General features: G+C 39.5%; 2 gene segments (V, D, J or C); both read left to right on the top strand.

The window, feature by feature from the left end:
• The first annotated feature begins 381 nt into the window (after positions 1 to 381).
• LOC125139513 lies at positions 382 to 999 on the top strand. The segment is given in 2 exon segments: positions 382 to 468; positions 567 to 999. Coding segments are annotated over 2 exon segments (378 nt in total).
• Positions 1,000 to 8,097: 7,098 nt separating this feature from the next.
• LOC113655600 lies at positions 8,098 to 8,775 on the top strand. The segment is given in 3 exon segments: positions 8,098 to 8,105; positions 8,182 to 8,237; positions 8,336 to 8,775. Coding segments are annotated over 3 exon segments (384 nt in total).
• Positions 8,776 to 13,092: the final 4,317 nt, after the last annotated feature.

Below are 13,092 nucleotides of genomic sequence, written 5' to 3' on the forward strand. Positions count from 1 at the left end.
GGATTGTCCTCCTCCTACTGCTGCTGTTCTGTCTCAGACTAAATGACATGAATTAAGTGTAAATCTGATTCCTTATAAAGTTACAGACAGGTTTTCAGTAGTAGTGTTGAAGACCTGCTGTGTGATTATTAATTCAGAACAAGGTTAGAATTAAGGTTATTATTTCAGAATAACTGTCAGATGATGATCAGAAGACAATCGAGAGAGAGAGAGAGAGAGAGAGAGAGAGAGAGAGAGAGAGAGAGAGAGAGAGAGAGAGAGAGAGAGAGCAGTGAGGTGTAAGAGAGATTTGCATGAACATTTTTCCCAGAATAGCAGTTGGTGGCCCATGCTTCAGTGCTCTGTGAGTGTTTATAGCCCTGTGACTTTAACACTTCATGACTGAGAGCTGCTGCTCAGCAACTTCACCCACAGCAACCATGACTTTGATCAGCGTCTTCATCTGCACACTGGCCCTCTGGACTCAAGGTGAGAGTTTAACATCAACTCACAGCCTCACACACTTCATTTCATACTAATTCTACACCACTTTAGAGCACAGAAACACAATCTATGTTTCTCTTCAGGATCCAGAGGTCAGGTGACTGTGACTCAGACTCCTTCAGTGCAAACTGTTGCTCCAGGAAACACAGTCACCATCAACTGTAAAACCAGTAGCGATGTGGATGATGGGTACCGTCTCGCCTGGTACCTGCAGAAACCTGGAGAAGCTCCTAAACTCCTGATCTACGATGCTGATACATTAGAGTCAGGGATTCCAGATCGTTTCAGTGGCAGTGGATCTGATTCTGACTTCACTCTGACCATCAGTGGAGTCCAGACTGAAGATACAGGAGATTACTACTGTCAGAGTTTCCATGTGATCAGTAGTAGCTATGTGTTCACACAGTGTTAGAGCGTCGTACAAAAACCTCGGTCAGTGAGACTGCACAGAGAAACACTGCTGCAGCTGGGAGTGACTGCAGGTGCTGAGGGGGAGGATGTGATACAGCACAATGACACACACTGTGGACCAGAGAAAACACACCACACTAACTCACTAATGCACACACACACACACACACACACACACACACACACACACACACACACACACACACACACACACACACACACAGACACTAATGCACACAATATTAACATTCATTAAATAAAGACACTGACAATTAATTGAACATGTTTATTATTAATAAACTATTCGATTATGATTTTCTTTATAAAGTTATCAAAGACAAAAAATCAGCAGCACAGTCAACAACCTGAACATAACAACCACATGTAAAGTTTGACTAATCCCACCAGGTCTTACAGAAAGTGTGATTAATCCCTTGTGCTCCTGATGAATACCACTTCACTCAGTCTCACAGAACAAACATTTCCATACAACTTATTTGCAGAACCTTCTGTATGTTGAGTATCAGTGTATTGGCACAAGAACATGTTGCATAGCAAAGTATCAAACTTTCACTTGACTGCTCCGTATGTCCCATTCTACACTAATGTAATTTAACCACACCCACCTCTACCACTAAACTACATCAACATAACTCACATGTAATAAATAGCTTTACTTCTTTTTTCATCAAATTCAGCACAGATAAATACATGTCTAAAGGTTGTGCTGTTTATGACATGATCACTCTGATGATTTGATGATCAAACTTTTCTACAAACACAATCAGAACTGTAACTTGGTAGGAAACAAGGAAGATCTCTGTATTTTCTCTAACCTAAAGACTTTATAACACAAAATAATGCTGCATTTTGAAAGTACTTGTTTTGATGTACCACATTAGCACATGAGCTGCAAAGCTGATTGTGTTTGAAGAGAAGATAGAACAGGGGTTCCTGAGGGGTTCCTGAACTTTATAGGTAATTGACCCCAAATGGCCTTTATGAATGTCATGTGACCCCCAAGACGTTATCATCTACACTTTTTTAATTCATTATTAGATGGGTAAAGTTTAAAGTTACTTTAATTTGTATATTTTTTATTTAAATTATTTACACCAGATCTGCAGATTTATTTTTTATTCAGGGTTCCTGAAATTTATAGCTAATTGTCCCCTTTATGAATTTCTTGTGAAAAAACCCTCACACTGGTATATCAGTCTAGAGCAGTGAGGCATGTAAAAAGTTTAAAGTTACTTTAATTTGTATATTTTTTTTTTATATTAATTACATGAAATCTGCAACACTTATGCCCTGCACTTGGACTATCTGAAGTATATGAAAAACACTTTCCACTTCATTCAGCATGTATTTCTTAATCTGGGAAAAGGGTGAGCTGACATCTAAAATTCAATCTCTAAAAAACCAGCTTGCAGTTACAGTGTAATGTGGCTTCATCAACAAGATATTACATGGTCATTTCAAAGTTTGGTTGGTCAAACCAAAGGTTTGTTTTTATTTATTTTGATCAGTAGGTCCATAGTTCTTCCTCCTGATCTGAGAATCTTTGCATTGTTTCACTTTGAGAATAACACGTTTCTGCACAAGTTTCCTTACACTGACTATATCTGCAGAAGAAGAACAATTTCAGAGATTAGGTCCCTTGAAAAAAGAGAAAAGATGGTTAGTCTTGGGATTGTAAAAATTAAGATGTTCAATTGAAGATAATAACTTTTATTTTTGAATGAATGCAGGTGAATGCAAATGCATGAATGCAGACTATAGTTTTAATGTTATATTAGTATAGACTTTATATAGCATGTTTTATGGGGAAAATGTTCTCAGGAGTATTCTTCACAGATTTTGTTAGATGGGCTGGAATTTTTAAGTTACGTTTTCTCAAGTTATCAATTACACATTACTTTATTTCTTTAGGTCAACAAGTTTGCTCCAAGTAAATTCAACTTATCCAGGCTAACAGTACAGTGTTGTCTCTTTAGCAGCACAGGTATGCTGACTTAAATATTTACTTGTCCATTTCTGAGCTGTCTGTCCTGGTTAAAGTTCTCAAATCACTTGTCAGCAATCAATTAATTTTTGCTAATGTCACAGTCTGGGGAGGCGGAAGACAGACCCATACGCAGGATAGTTTCAAATGACAGGGGTTTAATAAACAATAAAGACAACACGGTAAAATACGCGGAATAAACAATACAAATGACGACACTTAACAACGGTTAACACGACTAGACGTGACCACACACACAAATGATTCGCCCTCCATCGGCAACGCGACACACTTAAATACAAGAGACAATCAGGGACAGTTGTGGAGACAGGGAGGAACAGACAAAGGTGGAGCAGACACATGACAACAACAATAGCACATGGCCAGAAGTCCGAGCTGATCCATGACAGCTAATAACATCCTGTCTGATTTTTTTATGGTTTCAGAAAACACCGCAGCACAGAAAAATTACTGCAGCTTTAGAAGTACTAAATGATTTAATCAAATCTGTTGACAACAAGCAAAACTGAGCAGCCTTGTTCTTTGATCTGTCCAAAGCATCAATACTGTAGATCATACCATCAGCTCATCAGCACTGGACTGTCTAAACATACTATTGCTCTCTCAAACAGAACTCAATGATTACAGTCAGAAGATCTTACCTCCTGTTCACTCAGTGTAACCAAAAGTGTGCCACAGGGCCAAAGGCATCACAGCGTCCTTTAACACACTCTCTGCTTTGTGCCCCATGTACAGCAACTGGAAAAAAGAATTTAATCTGGGACTATATTTTAAAACCAATGTCAGAAAAACAGGCATCTCCATGGACACAAATACAGGGATAACATAAAAAGGGGCATTATTAAGAAAATTAACAAAAACTACAAACAAAAGGCAAAGAATAAAAAAGAAACCAGGAGACATGACATACAAGAAACATCTAGACTCAGCAAGCAACACAAACAAGACAACTGGATATAAATAGAGGAAACAAACAAAGAAACACAAGGAACAGGTGTGCAGAGGTGGGAACAAATTAAGGATCGGGCAGGGCAAACACGTGAGCACAAATACAACCCAAAAACACAAACACAAACAAAGACATAAACAAAGCCTGACAGAATGTCCTCCTGGTGTTCAGGCAGGGAATAGTCCAAGATGTCCATAACAGTGCAAGGAACAGAGCAAGGAACACAGCAAGGCATGTAGGGTGAAGCGAGGAACACAGAGAGACAAGTTGGGGGAGCAAAAGCCGAGCAGAAGGGCTATGCGAAGTCCACAGCTGAGCAGAAGGGCAAAATCCTCTGCTAAATGCTGTTACCAAGCCATTTACCCCACAGGAGCATTAAAATGTCCACAAAAAAGGAAAGGGAAAAAAAAGAAAAAAATCAGGCCTGGAACATCCCCGGCATGCAAGAAGTGGGGCTGCGTCTTCCACGAAAATACAGGAAGTGAAGCAGCGACCCCCTCAGAAACAGGTGAGGAGTGATGCCACAGGTCACAGAGGAAACAAAAAAAGTAGATTTGGCTGGTGACATCCTCCAAAACATAAACACACTCACATGGCACAAGACATAAACAAAGCCTGACAGAATGTCCCTCTGGTGTTCAGGCAGGGAAAAGTCCAAACCATCCATGACAAATAAGTCCTGCCTTTCTTTTGCTTGTGCTGTATTATTGAGATGTGATATATATGCATGCATCTTTTCAATGTTTACAAGCTTTTACATTTTTTCATAGAGGCACTACCTTTCATAAAAGACCATTGCTCATCATGGTGTGTTGTATTCTCGTTTTTGATGCTCTGCCTTGTCCATCCACAGACTAAAACACTGCCATGTCCTCATTTATGAATCTATCCTGTGTCTGATCTACATCTGTAGGAAACATGTGGGTAGCTACAGCCTTCCATCACAAGAATAGTCCTTACTGTCTGTTCCATTGGTGCACACCGAACTGGGAAAAAAGGATTTAAATGTGCTGTTCATGCTGCCTGAAATTTATGGAGCTTATGTTTATATATGATTTCAAAGGGATTTTAAATGGCTTGGCGATAAGGTGTAGATGCTTCATCTGATTCTGTTATGTACTCTTATTGATCCTGGTCTTGTTATACATTTTATTATATTTTAAATTAATTTAATTTTGATGATGTTTTTATGTACAGAAAGTGCAAACTGTCAAACTCTCAGGTCATCAAGGGCTCGGCTTTCCAAAACCATGAAGAAAGTAAAACTCCAGTATGCACAGAAAATTAACAATCACTTCTTTTACACTCAGGACCCCAGACACGTGAGGCAGGGCATACAGGCCATAAATAGCTACAAAATCACATCACATGTTAAGTAATTTATACTGACATACGTGTCCTTTAGTGACACATGTTTTCGGATTACGTAGGAAACCCTTCCACAATCCCACTAAGGAATGTGTCCTAGTTTGCACGGGTTATTTTTGAAAACACAAGATCAGCTATCAGAGTTGGTCTTACCTTGAACGCAGGTGTCCTTCGAAGTCCCTCGGTCTTCTAACAAAGGATCCTCTTCAAGCTCTTCTACTTAATCTATTGTTTGAATCTTTAAATGAAGGAGACAGACTTAGACTTTTTTGTCTTTTCAGGGTCCTCACAATGGGAGGCCTTGTTTTTAGTAAAAGCAACGTAATACAGATAAATGTGTGTAATATATGTAAAGTAAAATAAAAGAAAATTACAAAAAAATCTCCTTCAAATAATCAAAAAGTATTAGAATAAGTAAAAGTAATTAAAATGCAAAGATACTAACAAAACAAGAAACACTCTCCAAGTGTAAGCTTACGTTCGTTTTATGATGCACTCGCTATTAGCAATAACTGAGTATAACATACTAAGCTTGCCTCTAGGTGAATTCACACCCAGATGACATTTCATGACATTTCCTTATATACACTTTGTTACATTGCTATTGCAACTAGTATTTCGCTGTCGGGTCTGGCCACAATGAGGGTTGAAACACTTCATCTGCAGACTTCACCGTGAATGCTATAATTCTGTTTAGTTTTAATGTGTTTAGGCCGCTCCACCATGCAGCTCTGCACTCCTCGGCTTTCCAGTACATTCAGGGAGTTGAAATTGTGCTGTGTTTTCAGTATCAGGGCAGCGCAGGGCAGCATATATTACTTATGGGAGTTACTTCAGAATTAAATCCTTTTAAACACAAGATCAGCTAATAAAATTGATGAAACACACACACACACACACACACACACACACACACACACACACACACACAGATTTCATTGATCTTTGCTAGTGCTAGAGATTAAACTTAAACAAGAGGCAGTTTTCTATGCTAAATGGTTAAGTAACAAAGCTCTATATTGGGGCCAATTATTAGTTATATATAGTTTTATAATGCACTATTTAATAATGAAGAGTTCAGTGTTTCATGTAAATCTGAAGTTAAATGTATTTGATGAACACTAGTTTGTAGCCTGTAAAACATCTGAAAGGAAAATCTGGTTCAGATAAATTGAATTTAAACCAAGTATTAACTCACGTTCAGGTTAAATTTAATGACTGATTCTGTCAGTGTTAGTGTTAAGTCAGAATGAGGTAGATGGAGAGAGCAGTGAGGTGGAAGTGAGATTTACATGAACAGGACTGAAGAGTTTCATTTCTCCCAGAATAGAGCAGAAAGTTCACCAGATGTTCAACTTCCTTCAGTCAAACTCACTGAAGCACAACACACAGCACTGAATCTACAGCTAATCCCACTCTCTCATCACACTGATCATCACTATTAACTGGAATAAAAGAACAAACAACGTCCAAAACTCAGCTTTATTTCAGCAAAAACTACAGGAAGAGCAACAGGACAGTGAACAGAGTAAAGACAGAAATGTCAGCATTGTGTAGAATTGAAACTCTATTTAGGATGGATGATAAGCAGCTCTATGTTAAACTCTATCTTGGATCCACTAGCCTTCACACTGACTCTTTCTGAACGTGACTGGATGATTGGCGTTGTTATGGGAGACCTTACAGCTGAACTCCTCCCCCTTTTCCCAGAGGTCTTTGCTGAGGGTCAGGGTGCTGCTGCGGCTGTAACGGCCGTATTTCTCTTCTTCAGCGCTGGTCAGAACCCCGTTCTTCACCTCGGAGCCGTCCACTGTCCAGCTCACCAGCGCCCCCTGTGGAGAGTAGCCAGACAGCAGGCAGAGCAGCGATGACGATCCTTCAGACTGCTGCAGAGGGGAAGGAGGGAGCAGAGACACGGAGGGAGCTGTGGGACCAGCTGGAGAAGAGAAACACACACACACACACACACACACACACACACACACACACACACACACACACACACACACACACACACACACACACACACACACACAGAGTTAAAATGGATTCTGAAATATTTCTGTAACTTTGTGGAACTGACTGATCTTACAGAGTAATAAAGTCTAATAAAGTCTGACTTCATGACTGAGTTTCATTGAGTACTTTATTATTATTGGACCTCAGTTTCAGTGCAGAGACAAAACAAACATGTTCCACACTGTCATTTATCTGGAAAAATCATTTCTCATAACAAGTCTTATTACTTTATAGTTCAAACCTTCAGCATATTTAACTGCAGCAAATCCAAATGGAGCTGATTACAGAAATATTCATTGTTTAACACAAACACACACAGCAGCTTTCATCTGGATTTGACATCAGCACAAAGTCACTATATTTATTAAATGTTTATTATAGAGTAACTGCAGAGTTATTGCATGTTGAATATATAGCAAGTGTGTCATTATTACATATTTAACATCAATTATTGTGTATTTGTTGAATGTTGAAGAACATTTATATGGGATCTGTTCTGATACTGAAATGTTTTCCTCAACACAGCATAATAATACACAATAACATCAATGATGTCATTCTAAACATAAATCATCTAGTTTAAGTTTATTTCTTCATGGAATTAGTAATGAACTAAACTGGTTTAGTTTTAAAAAGAAGAAAACACACTTACTGTTCACAATGAGTTTGGAGCCTCCACCAAAAGTCAACCACAGTGATACATTCTAATGAAACCATCGTACAAAAACCTCCATCACACTCTAGTGCACACACACACACACACACACACACACACACACACACACACACACACACACACACACACACACACACACACACACACACTTTGCATTGGTGGCCCATGCTTCAGTGCTCTGTGAGTGTTTATAGCCCTGTGACTTTAACACTTCATGACTGAGAGCTGCTGCTCAGCAACTTCACCCACAGCAACCATGACTTTGATCAGCGTCTTCATCTGCACACTGGCCCTCTGGACTCAAGGTGAGAGTTTAACATCAACTCACAGCCTCACACACTTCATTTCATACTAATTCTACACCACTTTAGAGCACAGAAACACAATCTATGTTTCTCTTCAGGATCCAGAGGTCAGGTGACTGTGACTCAGACTCCTTCAGTGCAAACTGTTGCTGCAGGAAACACAGTCACCATCAACTGTAAAACCAGTAGCAGTGTGCATGGTGGTAGCTATCTACACTGGTACCTGCAGAAACCTGGAGAAGCTCCTAAACTCCTGATCTACTTGGCTACTAGCAGACAGTCAGGGATTCCAGATCGTTTCAGTGGCAGTGGATCTAATACTGACTTCACTCTGACCATCAGAGGAGTCCAGACTGAAGATACAGGAGATTACTACTGTCAGAGTGCACATAGTGGCCCGGTGTTAACACCGTGTTAGAGCGTCGTACAAAAACCTCGGTCAGTGAGACTGCACAGAGAAACACTGCTGCAGCTGGGAGTGACTGCAGGTGCTGAGGGGGAGGATGTGATACAGCACAATGACACACACTGTGGACCAGAGAAAACACACCACACTAACTCACTAATGCACACACACACACACACACACACACACACACACACACACACACACACACACACACACACACAGCCCACGTTTCTCACATACAAACAGTGTTGTAATGTAACGGAGTACAAATACTTCGTTACTGTACTTAAGTAGAAATGTCACGTATCTGTACTTTAACTTACTATTTAAATTCATGTCAACTTTCACTTTTACTCCACTACATTTCCTAGATAAAATGTATACTTTTACTACATTATATTTCCACCAAGCATCTTCGGTACTCGTTACTACAAAATAAAATCAGAAGAAATGTGTACGACTGCAATAAGGGAGGTTTGGCCAATCACTGCCCCTAGATTGCATTACGCAGCTCCGCATGCTCTATTTCAGCGTAATGTTACCAAAGGTAGCGGAAGCACAACTGAAACCGCCATGGAGGCACCGACTTGAGGACCTCCCGTTACCGTAGACGACCACCCCGACGATAGCGTTGAACTCGGTGAACAGAGTGAAGAAGATAACGTTATACACCCTTGGCCGTATTTGCAAGAAATGTACATTAGAATGAAAGATTCTTCCTACCGGATGAAGTGCCTCTTATGCCTACTGAAAATCACTGAAATTTTACTTTTTACTTTTACTTCAAATACTTAAGTACATTAAATATCAGAAAATTACTTTTGATACTTAAGTACAGTAAATATCAGATACTTTAAGACTTTTACTTGAGTAATATTCTAAAAGGCAACTTTCACTTCTACCAAAGTCTTTTTCTAGTACGATACTTGTACTTTTACTTCTAGAAAAAATAGTATTGCTTTCTAGTACTTTATACAGCACTGCATACAAACAATTCCTGATTATTCTGATTAACTGTGTATTAATTATCTTAAGGATGTATTTATTATAGTTAAACTTTTTGCTGCATTTAACATTTTTATATTTTTAACTATAACATACTATTAAATGAAATAATATAGAACTGATGCTGGGGGGGCACGGTGGCTTAGTGGTTAGCACATTCGCCTCACCCCTCCAGGGTCGGGGTTCAATTCCCACCTCCGCTTTGTGTGTGCGGAGTTTGCATGTTCTCCCCATGCCTCAGGGGTTTCCTCCGGGTACTCCGGTTTCCTTCCACGGTCCAAAAACATACATGGTAGGTTAATTGGCATCTCTGGAAAATTAGTGTGTGAGTGAATGAGAGTGTGTGTGTGCCCTGTGATGGGTTGGCACTCCGTCCAGGGTGTATCCTGCTCTGATGCCCAATGACGCCTGAGATCGGCACAGGCTCCCCGTGACCCGAGAATATCGGATAAGTGGTAGGAAATGAGTGAGTGAGAACTGATGCTTAAATTTAACTAAACATTTATTTTCCTATGAATACGCCATGTTTCTGTTCTGTACTCAAAATTTAAATGCTAGGTTTGTAGTGATCCCCTCCCTTCAGAGACTGGGCCTCAGGGCAGTATTCCAACATGATAACAACCCCAAACACACCTCCAAGATGATCACTGCCTTGTTAAAGAAGCTGAGGGTAAAGGTGATGGACTGGCCAAGCATGTCTCCAGACCTAAACCCTAATAAGCATCTGAGGAGCATCCTCAAATGGAAGGTCTTTAACATCCACTAATGCTAACAGTATTGGAGTGTATGTAAAAGGATATGTGCCAATAGTAAACATCAGTTAATAAAACAGTAATTATCTTATTTAGTTCTTTAGACGATCTGAAGTAAACACTTCATGAACACATTTTGACATTCGATAATTGTGATTCCTTTATTGGGATATCCATATAATGTTTATGTTTTACATATTTATTTCATTGTTGCTGTTAAAGTTTGTATAATGCTAATTAATAGATTTATCATAACTTACTATTCGGAATGTAGACAACTATCTGTGCTTTATAGTGTATATTCAAGTCTTCATATCAGACACTCACTGTAACATGACACATTTTACTTTTATCAGTGTGTTAACTACAGATGAAAACTACACTAGCTTACATACATAACCCGGTTCCCTGAGAAAGGAACGAGACACTACCTCATAGCTGATGCCAATGGCAAGCCACACAGCACACCTCATAGGCCTAGGAGAGCCAGGACCTCTGTGCCTTGGTTGCAGAGTGGCATTTGCTTAGCCAGATGTCCTACTGTATATGGCAGAAAGAATGGAATCCCCCCAAGTGAGAGGCTCAAGTGCCAGCATCGTGGCTGAATCAAAAAACTCCAAGAAGGTGGTTCTCTGATAAGGAGATAATACATATTTCCTTGGCTTGAGCCTGAGGCCTAGGGACCGTACTTTGTGAAGGTGAGCAATAATTCTAGACCTAAAAAGAGAAGCCAGCACCTGTACAGACCCCAAAATCAAACCTGAGGAGTCTCATGTGCTCTGACAAGATTCAGATAAGAATGGATGTTGAATAAGTTCTTCCTGTTGGAACGAGGTTTGGTCTGTGCTAACGACAGTGGTCAGCAAATGTTGAAAGAAGGAACTTGGGATGCAAAGTGATTCTGTAGAATTTACCCACAGTATCCAAAATCCACTCTGACACAAACAGCAGAAGCTGCCACTATGCCAGGTGGTCTTGCAATTTCAAAACATCTAAGGTATTCATCTAAGGGATTTTTTCACTGTTTGTGCTATTATCTGCATATCTGTATTGTATCTATTGTATCTATGATGTTTTTTTTAATTGCTCAATAAAAATGATTATTTAACCCTATTAGTCATAAGCTGTCTGTATAAAAGTCTGTAGACATTTGTCTAGACAGGTCTTAAGATGATGTGAGACAAATTTGGTGACAAATGAACAAAAATTGGAGAAGCAAATGCAAACATGTAGGCACAAATATGTAAGATATTTACAATATTACACTTAGATATTTTTTTAGAATATTGCACTGGTGAGAGTTCAAAGGCAAAATGAACCTGTTCTTGTACCTGGATGTCCTGGTGCTTAGTGATCTGTAAATCATAAATATGTTGATATACAGGTCTTGGTGGGTGGGCAGGAAGGCCCAATAATCCTCTCAGCAGTTCTAACTGTCTGTAGTTTCCTTCTATCCAATTTGGTGTCTGAGTAGAAACAAACCATGACAGAACAACATAGGAGAGACTCAATGATGGCTGACGAGCATTGTGTCAGCACTGTCTCAGATCCTGTGGCAGGTTGAAGTTCCTCTGGGAAGGGAAGAACAATCTCTGCTAACCATTCTTCACAATGGAGTCAATGTATGTATCCCAGAGCTTGGAACACTCTGGGAGATTGTTGTGAAAAATCTTAGTAGAAATAATTAAAGTATTATTCCTTACAATACTATAACCAAAGTAAAGTATTAGGCCTTGCAAAATATTACAATTGGTGTCATAAGACATATGTAGGCGATGTTGCAGGCCAAAGATGTTTATTGTAATCATAAACTTAGTAAAAGTAACCAGATTTGGGGCTGTCAGGCCTAGTCAGTCTGAGCTCTCTGATCAACAATGTGTGAGGAAGTGAAAATCAAAATACAAAGCAACATTATAACAGCAAGGGCTTAACAAAAACAGTAATACAACATAACCAATAAAATCAAGAACTTTTATCATAGCCAGAAATGAAATGAAATGAACTTGCTCATTGTAGCTGTAAAAAAGGATTAATCCTCCACTTTGACCAGGCAGTAAGGCTCTTTTGAGCACATTTGTAATAACAAATACAAAATTGTTATGTAGAATGGAGAAGACCAGGGTTCTCAGACCTTAGCTCATAACTATAACTTGTTATGCAGAATGAAAAAGACATTGGTTCACAGACCTAGGTCCTGAGAACTAAGGGGAGGAAAATCCTTAAATGGGCATATGGGAAAAAGGTGATGGGAAATAAGGGGAAATTAGGTCAGTGTATTTAGAAAACATATTAGGTGATGCCGGTAAATAAGGTGATATGGCACCGTTTGACTCCAAGAAATACTGGGAACCAAAGAGGAGGCTATTAGGAGTGCCAGGATATATATTGAGAAGATATCTGGGGCTCGTGGGTGAAGGTGTGTGTGTCAAATTCTTCTGGCCAGATGAAGGAGGCAGCCCCGCGCGCGTGCGTGTGTGGTGTGGGTGCGTGTGTGGTGTGTGTGTGTGTGGAGGTGTGTGTTTTTTAATTTTGCAAGAACGTCGCGAGAGTTTTTGTTTTTGATTGATTTTTGCATGACATTCTCTTTTTGGGGTTTTCATTTGTTACTTTCAACTTGGCAATTTCTCTTAGAAGATTGTTGGCTGATTGACCACAATAAAAAAGTTTGCTCATTCTCATCCAGGTCTGA

This window comes from Tachysurus fulvidraco, chromosome 19, assembly GCF_022655615.1.
Source record: "Tachysurus fulvidraco isolate hzauxx_2018 chromosome 19, HZAU_PFXX_2.0, whole genome shotgun sequence".
In the NCBI taxonomy this organism is placed as follows: Eukaryota; Metazoa; Chordata; class Actinopteri; order Siluriformes; family Bagridae; genus Tachysurus; species Tachysurus fulvidraco.